Source organism: Drosophila virilis, chromosome 2 (assembly GCF_030788295.1).
Source record: "Drosophila virilis strain 15010-1051.87 chromosome 2, Dvir_AGI_RSII-ME, whole genome shotgun sequence".
NCBI lineage: Eukaryota > Metazoa > Arthropoda > Insecta > Diptera > Drosophilidae > Drosophila > Drosophila virilis.
In genome coordinates this window covers 16,443,850-16,467,234 of record NC_091544.1, presented here as the reverse complement: position 1 = coordinate 16,467,234, position 23,385 = coordinate 16,443,850, and the positions used below count along the sequence as shown (strand labels likewise).

The window sequence follows — 23,385 nt, the reverse complement described above, 5'->3', positions numbered from 1 at the left end:
AATCATATACAAATATGCATATAACAATTGCATACTGAACACTTCTGGGAAATTTGAACTAAACTTCGTTTTATAAGTAAACTACAGAAAGACAAATAGGTTTATTTAGGTTTTATCACTTATGATGATTATAGGATGATGATGAATCCATTACCATAAAACAACGGAAAAAATTTGGAAACCCATTTCATTATAATAAACTTTATATAACAGTATACAAACTACCCTATATAAATAATTTAGTTTGTGAATATTTGAGTATTTAACCTATCCTCTTATATATATTCGAAGACTTGAATTGCAATATCTTTTAGTTCCTTCATATAACAAATATTTTTCAAATACAGTTGTTTACATTTCGAAGCATTCTTAACTTTATCGCTATCGCGCTCTGTCTGCTGCATAAATTAAAGGTTATTTCAATGACGTCATCCACTCCCATGCCCTCGCATAGATCATATTACCCAAAGTTCTCGGCGTCGAGCTGTCAGTGGACGGCGCTGCACTTTACTCCAAACCTTAAGCCTCCTCCTCGCTTTATTGGAGCGACGTCATTTCATTCACTGTATTTCTTTCATATCATGCAGCGTCATGCTTTTTACTACGAGTTCGTAAACAACAACAGCAACAACAACAACAGAAATAGCGCCAACAAGCACTAGAACTAATGCACTTGCAATACAGTTAGACTGAACAGTTAGTCAAGCATCCAACACGCGCGCGCCTTCGCTCCTTGGACTACGGGTCGAGGGTGGGGGCCCGCTCTGGAAAGCAAAGGCAAACACGCTGACTTTGCCATTCGCGCTGGTGGTGGAAACAGCACGCAAAAAACACAAACACAATGCCCCAACAACGTTGTCAGTGGCAGTGGCAGTAGCAGTAGCAGTAGCAGTAGCAGTAGCAGTGGCAGAGCAGCAGCCCCTAACCCCGCCTGACCCCAGCGTACGGCAGCAGCTGTCAATGTTATCGCAGTCAACGTCGCTGTCGCCTCGCAGTTGACGTCGCAGTCACTGTGGGCACGCTTAACTTTATTTTTAGTTGTGCATTGGAAGCGTCATGGGAAAGTGCTGCTGCAGCAACAACAACATGGCGAATTTGTAACATTGTTATTGGAAATTTCGTAGGCTCCCAGCAACAAAAACAACAATAACAACAACAACGACAACTGTGACTACAACAACAACAACAACAACAACGACAACAAGGGTAGGCGCCGAAGGAAAGCGAAAACGTAAAGCAAAATTCCATTGAGGTTTTTTTTGAAATCGAAACGAAATTAGTTTTCGATGAACTTTAAACGCGAGTAAACAGCCGCTGCGGGCCACGTCGCACGGTCGCACGTGTCGCAAAATCCAAAATAAAAAAAAAAACCCAACAAATTAAATTGTGTAAATTATCGCACAACCGAGGCGAATTTCGTGATACGCGGAAAACATTGTGCGAAATCGAAAGTGAAACGCAGCGAGCGCCTCAAGCTTAGGCCCAAGAAGGTTCTGCCTCTAAACGAAATAACGAAAAACTGTAAAAAACAACCTTGAAGGCAGTGTTAACCAAAGAAAAGTAAATAAATAAATAGCAGAGACAAAAACCATTGCAGAATATGTGCGTGTTCGTGTGTGTGCGTGCACAGACCACGCTCAAATCTTAATTGCAGACATTCAGTATTAAATAATTAAAAACTAGCCTTGTGAAGGTTAAACGTGTCACAATTTCCAAAATGTTATCTTAAATTCCACGGAAAGGTAAAAGATTTGAGCAAATTACAGAGAAATGAACAGAAAATGCAAGAAAAAATTAATTAATTAAAGAGAAATTGTGGAATAAATTCGAGCAATGTATAAAATAAAGTGCCGAAGCAAAATAAATCGCCAGTTTAAAATGAAAATGGTGTGAAAACATGAAAATGGCTGCCAAACGTATTTTGTGCGGGCGCCAGCCACGAAAATGCCAACAAAATTAAATCAAATCAAGGCATAAATCAAATTTTGGCTAGCCTAAAACTGCGCAAATCGCGGCGCCCGTTGGTCGCTTTTGCATAGGGCCACCCGCACACACACACACACACACATACAGTTACACTCACACACACATACTGTGACACACGCGCGCACACCTACAGCAAGGGCGCCTAGGCCATTTTCTTGCGTGGGCAGCAAAATAAATGATTCTTATTATTCTTATTCCTATTATTGTTTTTATTTCATTTGGCCTTTTGCTTTGCCGCCGAAGCGCTTAGGTGAAAACAAATAGAAGAAAGTTTACGATTTGTTTACTGTACAGCCATGTGTGTGTGTGTGTGTGTGTGTGTGTGTTTGTGCCTGATGTGTTTGTGTAGGCTTAGGCCATGTTTAGGCATGTTCCACAATTCGTTCTGCTAATTAGGCGAAGCAAATAAACAAAATGAAAATATACTTGAATATCAAGTCAAGTGTCTTAAATCGCGTGCTTCAATCGAAGGAAATTAATTTGAATAAATATTAAACACCTAAAAAAGTACAATAATTGAAAACTTTACTTCATACATAACAACAACAACAACAACAAGGTGAGTGGCGATCGCAGCAAGTGCAGCTAGAACAACAACAACCACAACAACAAGCTTGCATTCAAGAACAACATAAGCAAGAGCAACTACAACAATCGTTACACCCACCACACACCCACAGAAAATGCCTAGACACATGCCACACTTCAAAAATGCTAGCAGTGACAAAATTTAAATGCAAAACGCAAATAGATTAGCTCACACAAGCAACAACAACAACAACAATAACAATAAATTGCAGGCATATGCCAAAAATATTCAAAAACCTGGCAGTAAAAAATAAAAGAGACACAACCACAAACAAAAAGCAAAAACCGCTGCCAAAAAACACTTAGACATACACTGTAAAAAATCATAAGCAAATAGAAAACATTTCGGCAAGTCCGGAAATATTCAAACCAATGCAGTTTGCTGTTCGATATTTTTGCAATAATTGGGATTATCAAGGTAAAATGAAATCAGAAGATCGACCTTTAGGAACTTAAAGCTTACAAATATTATAGTTGAATGGTTTTTAAAAATTAAAGGGTGAACTCATGGATAAATTATTAATGGGATAAATGAAATTCAACTAAACTCACATAAAACTTTTTAAATTTCAATTTGTTCAATTTAAATAGTTAAAATAAATGTGATTTCAATAAACTACGTTCAGTTTCTTTCTATCCCTTAATATTATGATTAATATACAAATAAAATAGTTGTGAATCAATATAATGCCTGTAAAATGGATGGCATGATCAAGTTTCAAATCTCCCATTAGAATCTAATAAGATTGAATATATCAAAATTTATTGGGTCTAATCCTTTATATAAATGTAAAAATCAAGTTAAAAGTCTCCCGGTGAAATCTGATTTGATTATACTTAACAAATCCGTCAGCTTATTGGGAATCCTTCATATAAATATATATTTAAATTAAAATATTGATCTTAGCTTGAATCTTGGCACTTTAAGGTAAACTATCGCGCTTCAAGTCGTCCTTTTATCCTTTCTTTTTTTAGCTTTACGCAGCAATTAGCTTCCGCTTGAATAACAATTTTAAAAATAAAGTTGTGTTAGTTTTAAATAACCTAGCTCAAACTGACCTACAGCAGTAGTTAATAGATAATATACCATAATAATTATATGCTCGTTTACATTCGATCAACCTCTGCAATGGTATTGAAAACTTTGGCCTCAAATGCCAAATCAAAAAGCGCTTGTGCAACTGCAAATATCAACCCCGCCCAACACGTCATTTGCCATCAAAAAAGTCCTTTGTGTTTTTGTGTTTATTTGCATTTCGATTAGAGCGCCACCTTTTTCTTTTTTTTTTTTTTTTTTTTGTTTGTTGGAGCCAAGTTTAATTCATGAATAAAGCGAAATCAATAACCAAATAAGCAACTGGCCAAATGACAGCCACAAAAGGCAGTCAAAACCCGAAAAATGTCGCATATGGTGGCAAAGCTGTAAATAAGTAAATAAATATAGACCACATGCGGAGGAGGTGTATGTGTGTATGTGTCTATGTGTGGGTGTGTGGGTGCTGTTGACCAGCCTATTAAAATATGCGAACCAATGCAGCCGTGGGTTCGAGACGAATTTAATTAAAATGTTGACCGACACGCTAACAGCAAACGGTGCGTGTGTGTGTGTGTGTGAGTGTGTGTGGGTGGGTGTGTGTGTGTTTGTGCATGTGCAACTGTGCGTATGAGTGACATTAATGCGAACATGGGGGCTGGCCAGGCGCTGGGACAACACGAACAACACCAACGCATTCTGTGCGTGTTTCTGGTTGTTGTTCGTGCTATTTATGCGCCTGCGTCTGTCTGTGCACGTGCGTAGGTATGTGTGTGTGTGTGTGTGTGTGTGTGTGTTTGTGTACTGTGTTTATTTGTGTGCGTGTGCTGCCTGCTGGTTTAAAAATAGCACAAGCTGTTCTCGCCTGCTGTGCTTTTGCCAGCCGCGATGCCCAAACACCTCGCAGCCGGCCCGCCCAACGAATCCATCCGCCCACTCCCAGCTGTCGCGCTCTCAGGCAACTGGCTACAATTTATGAACAAGAATATAAAACAGGAAGCAAGATTGGCACAAACACCACCCCACACACACACACACACACACACACAGACAAACACGTACACAAACCCACACACACACACACACACACACACTCGAAGCACACCAACAAACAAAAACAAACTAAGACGAAGTTTCTTTGATTTCGGCTTCTTTTTGTACCCTGAAACTATTGAAAATGAGTATGAAGGGTATATTGGTGTTGTGCAAACATAAGTAACAGGCTGAAGAAATGCATCTCCCCCTTAAATCTTAAATCTCCGACCCCTTCTTGTTTAGCATCAATAGCAGAGTCGATTTAACCATTTCCATGACCTTAGAGCCTATAGGAGCTATACACTTGTCATGTTGAATGTTGTGTTTCCGATTATCGATAACTTGCCCCGGCCCAAGCAATCGACAAAAATCGATGTGGAAATCCAGCTTTTCGAGCAAATTTTCTTAAGTTTTAAGAAATAAAGTCTAAATAAACATTTGGCTTTTAGAATAGTATAAACAAATCATTTTATTGCAACTTTTTTCAAGATCGTTTTTATGCTTTTTGGCAATCGGTTTTGGCCGAAGTAAGCTTAGGGTATCTCCCAGTCGGGCACTCCCGACTAGAGCACTTTTACTTGCATGTTGTGCGTTTCGCACAATGCGATGATTGTGCAAAGCTAGGCATACATACACATACAAGCACACACACAAGCACACACACACACACACAACAAAGGCAGCCAAGCCAAGCGTCCATGTTTTTGTACACTTTATTGATTTTTGCCATCTTTTGCGCCTTCTCTTTGCTGGTTCGTCTTGGGCGCCACCTCTCTACTTCTCTCGCTCCGTCTCGTTCACTCTTCTACTGTCGCTATCGTTCTGTTTCTCAGCTGCTTCTCCACCTGCTGCAATTGTGCGTGAATTTCGGCATTTGACTTTCAAACAACACTGTGCTACATCAAGGAATCTGTTTTTTTTTTCTTAATTAATAGGAGGAGATTGCAACAATAACATTGGCATATTTTATAGATGGGATATAATATAATGGCTTGGCAATATAACTAGATGGGGCTGTTCTGCTTTTGCATTTTAATTTTAAACAATTTCAAATACAAGTCCTTCACATTTTTAATATTTGTGTCAGAATACATATATGAATTTTTATTTATTTTATTTATATAAAAATAAAAAGGAGCTCTCAGCACATTTGTGTCGGTTTTGATCTAAATTGAATTATTCCAAATTATTCTCCAATTTATATTAATAAAGGTAGTTAGTAAAAGTCAAAAAGTTTGTCCACTATTTTAAAGCCTTTCACCAACTACTCACACTTAGGGAATAGGAAACAAGCTTATATAATTTGTAGGACTGTGTAATTTACTTTAGCTGTTTTGTTTTCGTGAGTTCTTTTGTTTACACTAAAACGCCATCGTTGTTGTTGCCGTTTCTCTTTGCTGTTTTTTTTTTGCCATATATATACATATATATATATATATATATAATATATATACGTATATCTGTGTTTTTTTTTTGTTTCTGCGTTATTTTGTCGTGGTTACGAGCACAATAAACGTTTTATATCGTGACCAAAGTCAAAAGAAAGTATGCCAGGGGTATGGCCCACAATGGGAGCACAATTGATTGTGTGTGTGTGTTTTTGTGGCGTTGGAAAATAGTTGTGAGGAGCGTTGTGTATGTGTGTGTGTTTGTGCCAAGTTTAAGAAATGGACGCAGTGCGTTTTTCAAACAATTTACATTCTGCCCACAGCTTATAGCAAAGCATATTATGCTCTAGTAAAAGCTAAAATAACTCTAAGAACGCTTGATTGAACACGTATTTAATTGATTATTAGGAGCTTATACATAAGTGCATGCTCGACTATAGATATACTATTACTTTATACTATATAGATATACTATAGATGTATGTAGGCATTCAAATCCTTGAATTAAGTTACTTTAGAGTCTAAGTAAGGCTATGTAGAGCGATCGCAATAACCTAATGCCATATCAATGTCACACTATTATTGTTTATATTATATAAATATATTTTCTCCACTCTCTCTTTCTATTTGTTAATCCACTCAAACCAAAAAAAAAAAAAAAAAAATATGTTTATAACAATTACTCAAAAACTTGCCCACCCGCCACAAACTATTTTGCAAATTGAAACCAAATTATGTTGCAATAATAACAACCACAACAATAACAACAGCAGGTAATTTTGGCGTCGTGCAAAGTGTCCAATCAAATCTCTCGCCCGGCGATCTACAGATTCATGCAAATGTAAGCAAAGAACAAAAACAAAAACAATGATAAATTCAAATGAAAATTTAAATTTTAAACCATTTTTACTGCGTGTGTACTTTATGTTATCGTTTCCTTATGATTTGTGAAAGCCACACAATGGAATGTACATTTTACAATCAATGTCGTCTCTGTCGCTGTCTCTGTCTCTCTCTGTCTTTCCTTCTCCATCCAAACATTCGTTCGTTTGAGCACTTTCTACAGTCAACACTCTTTAGACTTTATCCTCGTTCCGCATTATTTTTATTCAATGTTTGTGTGTGAGTGCGAAGTGCTCAGTGTGAGAAGCGCATAGAGGCGTCTTCTGCAATGGCACTTTGCTACCGTTTCTTTTGTTGCTTAAAAAAAAATTCCCTCTATACTCCACACGTTTTTGGAAAGCCCACTCCTTCACACTTTCGCTCGTTGCGCTGTGTACACACCTTAATTTTCTATATTCTTCTTGCGTTTCTTTTTCCAGTTTTAATTACTTTTCTTTAAATTACTTGTAAGTGTATATTACAAAAAAAAAAAAAAAAAAAATAATATAAAAATGAAAAAAAAAAACAAACTACGTGAAGAATTTGCATGGATATCGTAACGCTGTTTCCTGTTTCCTCCTTACTTCAACAACAACAACACAATGATACTCTGAACTCTTAATTCCTAACACGCTTCACAAGCTCACTTAACAGATTAGATTTACACATAGCCACAGCTCCTGCTCCCCCTCACTCCATCCGATCAAGCCAACCGTAGTTGTTGTAAGGCCCGCCCAACCCATGCAAAAATCTGAATTGTACTGAGCTCTAAACAATATAATGTCTTAACATCTTTTAGCCAACACAGATAAGTATGGTATTATAGTATTTCGATATATTAAACTATATATCCAAGTCCCAGGCACATTCTTGCCTTGTCTGGCATGTTCTTCTCTGTATATACATACAAACCCCAGCACCTTTGGAAAAAAGTACACATAATATACATAAATATAAATTATATGCTAGGACTTAAAGTCGTAGAACCGTTTGTCAAGTTTACGATCTTTTGTGATCTTCATATGCTTTGTAACCTTCGCACCCACTACAGCTCTGTCAAACGTAGGTCTACTCAAAATACTTAAAATACCACTAAATACATATACCCCATATACATAAATACATCTTAAGCGCCTTTTATACAAGATCATTAAAACTCTCTTTGGGGTTCTATTCTCAGCATAAACTGAGTAATGCGTACGTTCGGGGATCCTGAATGTTGGGCTTTATTCATGATCAGGATTAGGATTCGTTTGTTGGCCCCCGTGCACTGCTTCTGGTTAATGCTGAAAATAGTTCCCACATCTAATCGTACATACATAAGTCCTTAATTTTTTATTTATTTCTATATATATATATATATTTATATATATTTTACATACAATAACGACACCAACATTGTGCGAAATGTTGTATATATTCGACAATACACTTGTTTAAATTGCGCCGAAAATTTGCTAAAAGGACAACAAACTAATGTCAGGCAAGCAGCCACAGCGAATGCGTCAAGAAAGTTAAAGAAAAATCGAGCAATTGAGAAACCAGAAATACAAATTAGTGTCTTAACCTCCCCGATTAAGTACTAACACCCCAATAGACCACCCACCCACATAGCCAAAGAGTATATGCCAACCATTACTAGTACATCCTACATCTACAGGCGGGCGTCTACAGGTGCGCACGGATCCCTGGCGCCAGCAGCGCAGTCTCAACGAGCGCGATCTACTCACAGTCGGCGGCTCGTACAGTTCGAGTGACGTTCGACTGCTGGGACACACAAATCAGCGACTGTACGCATCGGCGGATCAGCGAGATCGTTACGAGCTGCAACTGCAGCATCGCGAGCGCCTGGAACAGTATCCGCTGACGAGGACAGCGCGCCTGGACGTGCAGCAGCGCAACTCGCTCAATCGCAGCAATCACGAGCGAGCGCCTGGAGCTGGCGGAGCTGGTGTCGGACCTGGTGCTGCTTCTGGTGTCGGTGTTGGTGTCGGTATCGGTGTCGGTGGTGGTGCCTTTCGTCGTGCGCCGCCCTTGTCTGCGGCCAACGGCTACCAAGGCAGCAGCAGCAGCAGCACCAGCAGCAGCTACTATCCGCAGAGCCACAGCAAGCCGCAGATTGTAATCGGCGGGGGCGCAGGCACGGGCACTGCCTATGAGCGTGGCGCCATGTCGGCCACAGCTGACGGCGCCAGGGGCAACCTGAGCCGGGAGCGCGGCCTGCTTAGCGCTGGCGGTGGCGGCGGCAGTAGCTCCCTCAGCTCCACAGAAGCCGCTTATTGGGATGAGCCGGCTGGCAGTACATCCTCATCATCAGCGGCGCAGGACTCGCGCCGTTTCACCGAGCGCAGAATAAAGAAAACTGTGCGCTTCGATGCGCACGACGATGAGTCACTTCTGGGGCCGGCTGGCACCGGCACAGCCACTGGCGGTACGGGCACACTGCCACCGGTGACCACAATACTGCCCTCGACGGCCGTGGATGTGGGCACGGCCACGTTGCTGACCAGCGCAAAGCTGGCCCAGCCACTGGACGGCGACTGGTCGCGCTGGGATGCCGAGCGTCAGGGTAGCCAGGACTCGGCCACGAAAGACTCGGGCATTGATACGAGCAGCACATTCACTAGCAGCGAGGATTCGAACCGCGGCGAAGGCCCAAAGGTACACGCCAGCTGCACCAGACGCAGGCAAACAAAGTGCCCAAAAAAGACAACCCAATCCCAGCCTGAAACTGGGCTTCCACACGTTGCATTGTCTGTGTAGAGTCTGAGTGTTTTCTATGTGGTCCCCAGGAATTGCTGTCTGTCTGTCAAACTCTATATATGATACTAAAAACTCCGCAGCCAATCAGTCTCTTTTTATATATCTATCTTTTTCCTACATCCTGTCTCGCTCTCTCTCTCTCTTACTCTGTCTCTCTCTCTCTCTCTCTCTCTTTCTCTCTTAAACTCTGTTTGTTGTTCTTGTCATGTCTTCAACTCAATCGTCTAATCAATAACAAGAGCCTTTCACATTTATCCCTGTATAGCGCTAGCAGTCTCTTAACCCTCTCTTTAGTTTTAACACCTTGTAGGCCAGATCTCTCTCCCAGGTCGAAGATCTATTAAGCCACCGATTTCAGCCATTTACAGTACCAACAACTATACATACAATCGCATGCTCAAACATTTAACAATTCTACAATTTTCAATAACTGTTTGCTCACTGTTGTAACTGGCTTTTGCATGAGGACCGTAGTATTAAGCCAAACACTCGACAAGCACGCTCTTAGTTCCAGTTCCACTTCCAGTTCCAACTCCAATTCCAGATCACTCCCACAACAACTGAACTAATTTATTCAAGTAGCCAATACCCGCCTACCCACCTACCACATAATATTTAGCACGCCTTTTCTCGCATGATTTTTTAATGTTGTATTCTATACCTAACACATTTTTAAGCATTTCTGAGTTCGAGAAGATTTTGAATTAACAATAATGCTCTAATCGAAACTAGGTGTGTGTTCTCAAAGTAGGTCTATTATGCTAAACTTAACGCAACTCGAAATGTGAATGATAACTATTCTATATACTATCTGACTATAATACAATATCCAAACAGACTACCGTAGCAAATGTTTCTAGTTCGTAAGAAAAACTGAACTGAATGTAAAAACCAAATGTACAAAATGTGTTTCAAATATTGTTTTCAATTGTTGTTAATCATTTTTGTTTATTGCCTAACTGTAAGTTCTTAGATCTAAGCTATCTATAAGACTTTTGTGTGGTGTAAATCTAAAACTATAAACCATTCTACTTCCTGCATACGAACATCGACATCACGCAACACCAAAATCAAAAATCAAAACAAACAAAACAAAAAAAATTTTAAAATCTATGCAACATAAACATCCACGATCTCACCCCGACACCCGTTTGATCCGACCATCATCCAACCATCCAACACCATCCGCACTACGTGTACATACTGTCGTGTATCTGTAGAATCCGGTGAATTGGCACACATCCGCGGATAATACTCGCATGATTGGTCACATGATATTACGTAAATACTATGATGGGGAAGATATATTAGGCTTAAAGGTGAACGGCGGTCAGCCCATCGGCATTGGAGGCCCATGCGGCGCCATTGTGGAGAAGGTGAAACGGGGTTCGGTGGCCGATCTCGAAGGCTGCATACGACCAGGTAAAGATTCGAATCACGGCAACATTAACATTCACACATCTCTTTCATCATCTCTCTCTCTCTCTCTCTCTTTCTCTGTGTCTCTCTTTTTCTCTGTCTTTTTCTGTGCCTGTCTCACTTCGCGTATGTCCTCGATTCATTCACAACAACACGAATTCATTGAACGATCATTTGAACGCTGCAGGCGACGAGATCATCGAATGGAACAGACGCAGCCTGCACAATAGGAGTGCGGATGAGGTCTATGATATCATCGACGACAGTCGACTGGATGCACAAGTGGAATTGGTTGTCTGCCGACCGTTGCTGCTGCCCACCGGCGCCAGCAGCGTCGACAGCGGCGGCAGCAGCAACGTCAGCCCCAGCAGCGCCTGCTCCGGCTCTGGCAGCAGCATCACGCGGCGCTCCTCGGCCAACTTTCCGCACAGCGGTCTGGCTAGCAGCATGGCTGGCAGTGCGGTCGTCAGCAGCGGCGGGCGTTACATACAGCGTAAAGGTACATAGATACACTGACGGTGGGCAGGGTGTATGTGTGTGTGCGTGTGTGTGTATGTGTGTGTCAGTGCAAGAGTTGATGTATATTAGAAAAAACGATATCCTTGTTATCTTGTCCAGGCCTGTTGATCAGGACATACGACTCTTCATCCTGGTCACTTCATTTACCCAGTTCTCCATATATTCGACCCCAGCGTACGGTGTATGTCTAAGCCACACAGCGAACAATACAGCAGAATACCAAATCAAATCAAATGCAATTTAGTATGCTCTTTAATCTATTTATTTTATATATATTCTTCTGTATTATAATCTGCAGCACCCGGCATCGAGGCGCTCGAACTACATCGCGAGAAACCGAGCGTTCTGATCACGTCGCCCGGCTCACCGGATCTGCTGATTAGTGGTTCGGCCAACGGACTGCGGCACCGTGGCGCTGGCACTGGCAGCTCCGCGCAGCAGGCACAGCGTCTGGAGGCCAGCCACAGCCACAGCAGCAGCGGCAGCGGCAGCAGCAGCACCAGCAGCGCCACCCTACAAGCCGCCGTCGCCGCCGCCGCCGCCGCCGCCTCGGGCGGCCAGCACAGCACAACGACGGCAGGCCACCACCATCATTGCTATCCGGCAGCGGCATCACCGCCATCGCACGCTCACGCGCATCCGCATTCATATTCGCACCCGCACACCCACTCGCATGTGCCCCATTATGGCATGGGCGTAACCACACAGCCCATACCCGTCGAGGGGCGGCTGCAGCTAAAGCTTGGCTACGATCAGAATACGTTGCAGCTGATCGTGACGCTGGTGTGCGCTACGGGTCTGTCGCTGCGTCAGAGCGGCGCCGGGCGCAATCCCTATGCAAAGGTGAGTGAGCTGCAGCTGAAGCGGATGGAAATTCGGAAATGCTTATGACCCAAATGATTACAGGTGTTCCTTCTGCCTGATCGCAGCCAAAAATCAAAAAGACGAACCAAAACTGTCGGCACCACCTGCGAACCACGCTGGGGTCAGACGTTTCTATACTCGGGTCTGCGACGTTGCGATCTTAATGGTCGACTGCTCGAGGTACGTCGGCCTCGGAGACTTTTATTGATCATCAAAATGATCCTCTTATTAAGCCCTTCTATTATCCTCTACTGATCTTCTCTTGTTGATCTTTCAAAGTACACTATAGTAGTTACTTAAATTGGTTCTCACTAATTCTCCAATTAATCCGTAAATTAATTTTCATATAATTTGATCTTCAAAATAATCCTTACCTATTCTTCCTTCGATCCTGCTATAACTATTCGAGTTCGTATTCCAATTATTCCTTTTTATACAACTTTGCATTGTTTGTTTTTTATTGATCCCAAAAACAGATCCTTTTATTAATATAGCTCTTTACATGATTTAACTATCTTTCTATTGATCCTCTTACTGAAAATACCTGGCAATATTTAATATTCTCATCCGCAATATTAATATATCGATCTTTCCATAGGTCACGCTCTGGGACTATGTGCGCTATGGCGCCAACGACTTCATCGGCGAGGTGGTCATTGATCTGGCCCATCACGTACTCGACGACGAAGCCGAATGGTATCAGCTGCAGCCGCATCAGGATAACTCGCATCTCGTATGTCTTGTCCAGGAAAATCGCAAGCCTTTATTTCGTTTCACTTATCGTTTCGTTTTCATTTGGTTCGTATTGTGTTTCATTCCGGTTCATTTCGTTGCGTTCGTTCTTAACTAAATGTTGGTGTTGGTAAACGTGAAACCCTATTGAGGTTTTCTAAGCTCCCCGGAACGAGGTTTGTTGAGCGAAAAACTTAACACAAAACTGAAAATCAACAAATTTATCTTTTGGTTAGATTTTTTTTTTTTGTTTTTAACTTTTGTTTTCATTTTTGTTCTCTTTTTTATTTCATTTATTGTCTGTTTGATGTTCACGACTTTACGTTTTGGTATTCTAGATGTAATGTTTATCCCCCGCAGCCGTTCAATGAAACAAAATTAATAACCCAGCATTGCCATATCTTTTGTTTTTATCGTGCACCCGCAAAAAATATATAATAAAAATAAACACCAACTTCCAAATGACCACCTACCAACAACCACACAACAACAACGACAACAACAACTACATAAAACTTAAAACATCTTGAACAACACGTGCTCTCGCTCGCTTCGTTCCGTTCTGTTCCATTCCAATACATTTCAACTCAAAATTTATGACAACAACAACAATAACAACAACAACAACAACAACAACAATAACAATATTAACAACAACAACAACTAAAACTACGATGAACAGTTACGTGACGAGGGCAGCGATGTGGACGGCCTGATACTGACACCCACAGATCATTTATCACCGCCCAGCACGATGTCGCGTCTGAGCGATTCGGACACAACGTCCGAATGCGACATCGATGGAACGACGCCCGGCGCCAGCATATCATCTATGGGCAGTTCCACTAGCCCGCCACTGCTCGAGGTAACAACAACACCATCACTATCAACAACAACAAGAACAACAACAACAACAAAAACAACAACCATACACATTGAGTGTCACTTAATAACAAGAACTACAAAATTAAATGAAAATATATATTATTTATGTACATATATTTATATATATATTTCAACGAGCTACACATACATATACATAGAGTAAATGCAACAAGAACTGACAGCAACAAGAGTGAGGACGCATAAAGGGTCACACACACACACACACACACACACACACACACAACTTGCCACTTCCAGAGGCACTTCAACAAGCTTTAACACACACAGGAACCACAACCACACAAAAACGTACACCCCGCCTTTGCTCACTCTCTCTATCTCCGTTCCGCAACAAAGCGTCGAAAAAGTTTCGTCCTTTTTTCATACACTTGCAGAGAATATTGTTAGAGACTATTCTTAAATTTTAATCAAAACCCAGAAAAATGTATTTATATAGTTTCTTTCCACACGCTCTATTGTCTATATGCATAAATTATTTTGAGTGCAAAAAACTGTTCATTACCAAGGCCAAAAATAGTTTGAGTACAACAAATAAAGTTTTTAATATTTATTTATATAAAATAGTTAAGAGAACAAAAAGAAAACCATCGAAATATCCTTCAGATATATTTATTTTATATATTATAAAACTCGCATAGAATAAAATATTCTTTTTTAATTTTTTAAATATTAAATGGACATATAATTCAATTAGTAAAGCTTATAAGCATTTGAACAAAGATAATATAAATAGTATTTATATCAACATTGTCTTTGACATAACCCTCTGCAAGTGTATTTCGATATTGTGAGACGACCAAGTGTTCTTTGTACCCTCTTACACTGAATTCTACTCGTTTTATTGTTTTCTTATAGTGTGCGTGCATTCTTTTCCTTAAATGTGTCTCTAATATCACAATCAGAGCATCCTCAGGCCAGCTCGCCAGCTATTTGGCTGGTCAGTTTGTCTGGCTTCATATGCACACATCACGTATACGCCCCATTGTCGAGTTTCATGGCATCTACCGCCTGAAGGCTTCATTGCTGTTCCTGTCAGTTACTTTGCATGCAGGCGAAATTCAAAATCCAAGAACTCATTCCCTCAGATTAGATCACATACGCATTCTGAAGCCATTCATTGTACATATATTTGCACAGATTTGGAAACTGTATAAAGTAATTTTTGTTTAATGTTCTCTATTTTCATTTCGTTTTCTTTTTTATTTTGACCTTTCTTTTAATAATTGGTGTCGTTGTTTCGTTGTTCGTGTGTTAAATTTTTCTCTCTCTAAGCTCTATTTCTGAACTCTAAACTCGCAGCTCTATGTTTGTACTAAACCAAAAGCAAAACTAATCCAACAACAGCGTGAAGTGTTTGAAGGTTCTACGCTAAAGGAACATTCAACGCTGTCGATCTCTTCTTCGTTTTTTTTTGTGTTTTACTTAAGCATCAAGTTTCAGCTAACAACAATCTTTGCATATAAGATCAAAGTAATCATATATAGAGTTTAAGTCTGTTAAGCAAAATGGTTTAGGTTAAGAAACGGTGTAAACTTTAAAACTTGAGAACACATACTAACTGCTTAAAACTGCCAACTGCCAATATGGGCGGTAGTACTATAGCTAAAGATAAACTGAAAATATCTAAACTCAACTTTGCAACAAATTACCAAAGAAACAAAAATATTTATACCAGCTGCACCTTGAGCATTTAGTCTTTAAGCCCGCTTTTTGCATGTCTATCGCCTTTCCTTTCAGCAGAGAAAACCTCATGCTTCTCTTTGTGACTCTAAGTGTTTAGCTTAAATGTGTAGTTGCATTATGATTTCTGTTTGTAATAACCTCTTCCATAACATACCCTACAATTAGACAGAGAACTATACCCACTTAGCGATCCATTTGAGCCAACTGACCCGCCAGTTTACACTCTATTCAATAGTATATATACAAAGACTCGAAGAGTTAACATGAAGCTATGTTAATACACATTTGATTTACTTTTCTCTCATTTTGATCATAAATGTTCATTCTCTCCTCTTGTTCTCTTGCTCTTTACATTTTACATACACAAACACACTCCTCGTAAATACTTCCCTTGTAAACACCCTAATCCCTTATCCAAAAATATCAAATCACATAATTCAGCTCGATCTAAACGAGCGTCGCTCCAGACGTGACATGTCACCCCAGGGCCGCAAACGGGTGGCCGGCATGGTGGCCCGAGATTATCGCACAGTATCTGGCATTGGACAAAGTTATCATAATCAGGTTTGCACCTATGCTAAATTAACGTAACATTCCAAAATCAGAACAGACAGCAGCACTACAAATAGGTAAACACAAGCAGGACCAAATAGGTCCAAACACCAACTCATTGAAAGAATCTCAGCCGAAAATTGCCAAGAAAGTGCCCAGTTCATCTCATTGTATTAGAAGCTCCTTCAGTGTTCCGCATTCATAAAGCATAAATATTTTATTCGAAATCATTTCCCGCTCTCAGAACGTTTAGCTATTTCTAGTTACCTAGGCCTACAATTTACTGCACTTTCTTAATACCGAATTTTTGCTACTCTTCTTAAACTAACTGAACTAATTGTAAGCCTTTAACTATCTTATAAATATTAAAACGATGCTTTTATCAGTTGCCAAACAGAGCATTAGCTTTGTTCCAGCTGATCGGAGCCTTGTTTCCATGTTGTTAAATTGATTTTATTTAAATACTTGCTAAGTATATAATATTCCGTTTGCCTTTACTACTTAACTGTACTTAACTCCGTATCTTTGCTCATTTTCCGTGTTCCAGTAGAAGTTGCAGTAACAGTTAACCAATCCACACACACATACACACAAACCCCGACACACACGTAAACACACGCATACACACTCTAATTAACTTGAATGAATTTCAATACCACAAATACTTATACATGCCTAGCCCATAAGCTCTCGTGCCTGTTGGACTCCAGAGTCGGCTATGAACCGGCAAACGCCTGAAGCTTCTCTCATTCTCTTTCATCAGCCCGCCCAACTAATGTATGCTTCGTTTTCTTTGCTCTTTCGCGGCCCCAGCAGGCATCTGCCACGGGCTATTATCGACGCGGCGTTGGTAATGGTATCGGTGCCACCATTGGACCTGGTGGCATGAGCCTGAGCCAGCGCAGCCACTCGGCAGCTCCTAGTGACAACTACCACAGTGTGGGAGGCAGCGGCAGCGGTGTACACCAAGGACATCCGGGCTCAGGCTACGGCTACAGAAGCAGCAGTCCACGGCGAGGATCGTTGTCGCCGCCAGACGACCGTTATATTGACTATCCAGTGCTTCCAATTCACGGTTCACCCAACGCCGCAGCGTACGCCGGCGGCGGCAGCACAGCTGCGGCGGCCCAGGCGACTCAGCAGCACCGTTTTCAGTCCCGCTCCGCGACTGCCACGCCCACTGGTTCGCCCAAGAAGCGGCAACTGCCACAGGTACGCCAAAGTTTCCAGCTGATTGCTTCGAGACACATTCACAGACAGAATAGATTTGTAGTCGACTTTATTCAACAGCCAAGGAATATTTTGTCTGTCCTCGAGTTGAATCTTTAGAATACACTGAGAAAACTCGAATAGCTTATTTTTCTATCTTGCCGAACTTAAGCTTTTAATAAATACTTTTTATTCATATCTGTTTTAAAACCAATATTGCTTGTTGAAATAATTGGTCTATTAGACTTCACTTTTGGACCATGAGTTATAAAAGAATTGTTTCCAATCTTTCTTAAAGCCCTTAGAAGGAACTGCATTTTTGATTTTTAAAGCTTTAAGCGTTAAGTTAAATACTAATTAGTTAAAGATCTTTTTGCGTAATTGGAGGTGACTTAGTTAATATAATTGTTTTCAATCAGGTGCCGCAGAGCTCTCGCAGCGCCATGTTGCGCGATCGACTGGGTCAGGACTTTGACGAGCGTTTGGCCTCGGGCAGCCGCTTTGGCCGACATCGCACACGACAGCCACACCATCAGGCTACGTATCGTAGCACTGGCATGGGTGGCTGGGAGCGTCACTACACAGGACTGTCTGACAGTGATCTGCAATCGATGGATACGCGTATGCGGCCACGGCACTCGTTGTCGCCGGACAAGGACTTTATGGCGGAGTTCGGTGACTCGGATATGGAGTCGGTGGTCAGTGTGACGTCAAGTGCTTTTTCTACGCAGTCGGAGCGACCGCGCACCTCACGCGGACTCAGGTGAGTTGGCCGAGCAGAGACTCGGCGTCTCGTGCAGCACCCGCGTCCGCTTCGTTATAGTCGCCAAGCCATGCCAAAATTACGCTGAAATTACGTTCTGGGCTATACATACAAATTGGTACCAAATTTCCAGTAGTAGCTACAAAATCCAAAATTTCCCCGTCAATTGGGCTCTGAATCAGTTGCAAAGCCGAATCAAAAGATCGCTCTTACCGCATTATTTTGACACAAGCGAACATCAAACTCAACACACGCACACACACACACGTACACGCAAACAAACACACTTTGATTACCATACTCAACAGTTAACGAAAGTAAGGTAATCCGTAAAAAGCGTAAAGTTTCTTTTCTGCATTTACTTTTTGTTTTTTTTTTTTTTTTTTGGAAACCAATCAACCAAAACTTAACAAAATGCAATAAACAAAAATCGCTCAACGTTCGTCGCGCGCTGCTCTCTCTTTTGTGTTCAATGCTTCTCTTGCGTGCTCTTCACGACACTCTCACACCACTACAATGTCAACTCACCACTCAAATCCAACGAAACCGTACTCACCACAAACAACACTCGCTGACCTCGGACGCCAACCATCGCTTGCATTTGCCAACGATTGTTCGTTATTTGTCACAAACCCAATAAATTCGAATTCACCACCACCACTACCACAAACCCACCACGCGCACTGGGCTGTCTTCTGCACGGTAACATTGCATGTGAAAACAAACAAAAACAAAAAAAAAAAAAACAAAAAAATCCGCAACACAAACAACGAACTCTTACCAACACTGAACCACATTGACCCACCTATGGCTACCCCCCAATGGCTACCGATACCAAAAATATCCGTCAGCTTTTCACGCAATTGGCGCAATCTTTTCGGCGCCCAAAATAGCTTACTTAGCGGCGCCGTGGGCGGCCCTGTGACTGGCCTAAAGGTCTACCCCGTTGAGCACCACCGCGCCAACACGATCGAGGTGGATGACTGCGACTATCTGTCGAGCGGCGGCACACAGCAGCTATTGCTGCTGGAGCAATTGGAGCAGCTGCAGCAGTTGGCGGCTTTAGCCGCCGCCGATTCGCCGCCCAATACGGCCCTGCTGGGGCTCAGTGGTGCAGCACCCATTGCAGCAACCACAACACTGCCAATGCCCACTCAGCATGTGCTTGTGACGGACACTAGCAGCGGGGAACTGGTCGAACAGTTTTTCGTGGAGCCAGCCCTGGTGGCGGAGGAAACATCTCCGCTAGAACCACACGAACCACATTTCCATTCGCATTGTGACTACTATTCGCCTCATTTGCCCAACACATTCATACCGCCGCCTGGCACTGCCAACATTTACCAACGACGCCACAACGGACGCCAGCTCGCCCCCGCCACCGCCACCGCCACCGCCACCGCAACCACTCATGCGAACGCCCACAGCCACGCCTATGCGCTGCCGCTGCCGCTGCCCAGCTTTGAGCAATTCAAGCGCTATACCACGCCCGTCATGAATCTCTTTCGCAGCTCCACAACTGCGGCGCCCGCCCACGACCACGCCCATGCACACACAGTCTCCTCCTCGCCCAGCTCCTATGTGGGCTATGTGCGCGATCATCTGGACAATAGCTGCAGTCACTGCCAGAATGGTAGCCAGCCCGTGGTGCTATCCACGAACACTGCCCTGGCGACGCCCGGCCTGGCCATTGGCGCCTGTACCGATCCCTGCTGTCTGGCCGATGCGCATCCGCATCCGCAGCACCAGCCCATTACGTATCCCTATAGCGCCGAGCAGCTGCTGCGCCGTCCCTCCCTCTCCATGTACCAGCCCAGCAGCTCGGAACCCTCGCTGCCCACCATGGATCCAGCCATGTGCGGAGAATGCGTTGACCAGCATTTTCTGGGCGGCCTAACCGGGCCGCAGCTCAATCTGGGCATTGTACCAACCTATCATGTGCACACGCCCACTCCTACGGCTCATCGGCGCGCCAAGTCGCAGCTTACGCCGCATCCCCCGCTACCCACACAATTCGTGCTGCGGCTCTCGCGCCAGCTCAGCGAGGATGCCCTGGTGGCAGCTGTGCCCATAGCAGAAGCCACTGCCCGAGCTCAGCCTACGTCGATTCTGAAGAAGCCCAAACTGGAGCGACGCCGCATGTTCCACGAGGGTCAGTCGCGTTCCTTGGACTATGACGATCTGCACACGAAGAGCTGGGGTCGGCGCCGCATACGTTATGAGGATGAGGTAGCACCGCATGAGATATTGACCTATCCGACCGAAGGACAGTTGCCCAGCTCACGTCGCTACGGCTCCGAGACGAACATACGCCAGTCGTATATGGGCGCCAATGTGGACGCTGCCAATCCGCTGAGTCACTCGCATTTTCTGGTCACCGACGACAAGATCGTGACCATTACCTACGACTCGGATGTGGGCTGGACGCGTCGAGGCGTAGCACCCTCGCTCTTTCGGGGCCCGCATCGTCGGGGCCCCGATGCACGCAATCACATGTCCCTCGATCTGCAGCGCACCAGCCAGCAGAAGCTGTACGGTCCGGCGGCGCCCTATATGAAGCGGCGGCGCAATCTGCCCCATCCACCCAGTGCGCAAAATGCGCACAACTTTTCACCCATGGAGGCAGGTGCTGGTGTCGGCAATGAGAACGGTATCGGTGTCGGGGGCGGGGCACAGAACAGTACATACAACCACAATCAGAACAGTAGCCACAACACCAACCACAATAGCCAAGCAGCGAGTAGTTTTAGTGTTAGTCAAAGTCACAACAACAACAACAACAACAACTACAACCAACAACAACAACAACAACAACAATCAGCTAGGCAAAAAGGGAAAGAAGGCATCGCCATGAACGGATTGATGGCATCGGCATCGGAGCAACTGACGAAATCTAGTAGTGGGAGCGGTGGTGCAACAACTGCCGCAGCTGCCGCTGCTGGTAATATCGTCTGCGATGGTAATAATGCTAATAATGCTTCTTCTTCCTCTTTTGCAAATCCCCCACAACAACATCATGGTGTCGCTAATCAACCAATAACAACAACAAATGCATCACCCAATAAACGTGCCCCATCATTAATACACAACACCACAACAACAAACGACGCCAACAACTTGACCCATGACGCAACATCAACAAATCCCACTCAACAACAACAACAACAACAACAACAAACACCAAATACATGCACAAATCTCATCACAAATACAACAACAACAACAAACACATCTTCGAATGCAACGAATGCTGCGGCAACAACGACAACAACAACAACAACAACAATAACGTTAACAACGGCAACGACTGCTACAACAACTGCCACAAATACAACAACAAAAACAACAACAAATACAAATAACACGAATGAACCAAACGCAACAACAACAACCGCCAATACCAACCCGGATACGGACGCGGATGCGGATGCGGATGCTCCGCTTGATGTTATCGACTGGGATGCAATTGATGCGATGCTTGACGATGACTTCAGCGAATACGACAAAGAGAAGAACGGCATCAATGAGCCCGGCGGCGCCAAGTCAGTCGAAGGTGGTGCCGAAACTGAAGAGAAAGTCGGTAAGTCGATTGTCCAAATACCTAGTCCGTATATCATACGATTTAAGAGTAGCGACTGTAAGAGCCCTTCAGCATTTCGAGGTGTGATTCCCATAAATATAAAATCTGTTTAAAAATCTACTTAGTCTAATGTTTGGCTTGTATGACTCATTGGAATGAGCGTCGAATATGATCCAAACGATTCGTGTGACTTTTATAGCTTGCTTGATTCTTACGAATCCTTTGAATCGTATGAATTCTTACGAGTCCTACGACTATTTTGACTGTTTTTATTTGTATGGGCTTTAAAAATTGTATGGCTCTAAATGATTTGTACTACTCATTCTAATGATTGCTCTGATTCGTATGTTTCGTTTGTGTGAGTGAATGTGAATATATGACTGGTATAACTCATTGGAAACGGACTCAAAGTCTCTTATGTCGACAATCAGTTGTATGATTCGAATAATTCGTATAATTGTTGTGACTCATATTAGCCTTTTAAGTCTTATAAGCCGTACAACTCTTATGACTCATGAATTATTTTGTGGCTTTTAGAAATATCATGTGTGTTTTTAATTCGTTTTACTAGCCATATGATTCATACCATTATATGGAGTCATACCTTTATGGCGCTTACAAGACTTATGCTCGTATAAATAATACGAATATAAGAACGTGTTAAATTTCAATGATTGTAAGACTCTCATGATTTGTATAGATTTTGACTTGTAAATCTTTGAATACTCTAATAAATCTTTGATTTAATTTTTACTAGCTCATAAGATTCATATTATTCATATTACTCTTATTACTTTTGTTACTCTTAGGAATCATACTGATGATTTGTTAAACTCCAATTGATTCTATAATTTGTAAGGCTTTCATTACTTGCCTGACTCTGATGACTCTTATAAATCTTATGTGTAGTGGACTCTCATGATGTATGCAACTCATATTGAATGACTCTTATGTTTTTTCTTTTTACTTATAATCTGTAAATCAAATTTGACTCCCGCTAACTCAAATGAGGTTTATACTCATGTGCTTTAATATAAAATAAGTAGCGACTTCTTGAAAGAGTTCATATTTTATTTGCTTTCCATTTGCTTTAATCAACCCACAGATGGCAGCCTGTCAGACACCACCACGGATCGAAAGAAATGTGGCACCGTGGATCAGGAACGGTCGCCCAAGGGTGGCAGCGGGATGGGTAAAAAATCGAACTCCACCTCGCAGCTGTCGGCAACAGGTATGACTATTTTGTTACCTTTTTTGTATGTCGTTCGTTTACAGTTCTCGTTCAGTTGCCTTGTTGACAATTATCAGATTATTCGACTAATCAGATAACCAAGCATACATATGTCGGATAACCAAAGCATTTGTAGGCCGTATTCCATTCAAGTGATTGAGTCATGCGCTATATTCCCTCCTCTTTAGTTTCTCACTCACTTTCAAGATTTTGTGTTTCCTAACTAATCCATAGACCATCATAGACCATAAA

At 42.5% G+C, this 23,385-nt stretch overlaps 1 protein-coding gene across 36 annotated transcripts in view; it reads left to right on the top strand.

Annotated features, from left to right (window-relative positions):
• Positions 1-23,385, top strand: part of Rim (Rab3 interacting molecule) — a 277,876-nt gene that overhangs the window by 245,008 nt on the left and 9,483 nt on the right. For 7 of the 36 annotated variants that reach the window (XM_032434309.2, XM_032434329.2, XM_032434319.2 and 4 more), the window contains 12 exons: positions 8,573-9,573; positions 10,896-11,097; positions 11,282-11,593; positions 11,912-12,456; positions 12,520-12,657; positions 13,076-13,210; positions 13,892-14,074; positions 16,240-16,362; positions 17,164-17,562; positions 17,979-18,322; positions 19,174-21,902; positions 23,008-23,133. In XM_032434309.2, coding sequence (XP_032290200.1) covers positions 8,573-9,573; positions 10,896-11,097; positions 11,282-11,593; positions 11,912-12,456; positions 12,520-12,657; positions 13,076-13,210; positions 13,892-14,074; positions 16,240-16,362; positions 17,164-17,562; positions 17,979-18,322; positions 19,174-21,902; positions 23,008-23,133 — 6,237 coding nt within the window. Of the gene's footprint in view, positions 1-366; positions 2,546-6,800; positions 6,872-8,572; positions 9,574-10,895; positions 11,098-11,281; positions 11,594-11,911; positions 12,457-12,519; positions 12,658-13,075; positions 13,211-13,891; positions 14,075-16,239; positions 16,363-17,163; positions 17,563-17,978; positions 18,323-19,173; positions 21,903-23,007; positions 23,134-23,385 lie in introns of those variants that run through there. The other 29 variants (XM_015172013.3, XM_032434317.2, XM_015172011.3 and 26 more) reach the window with 25 other exon arrangements.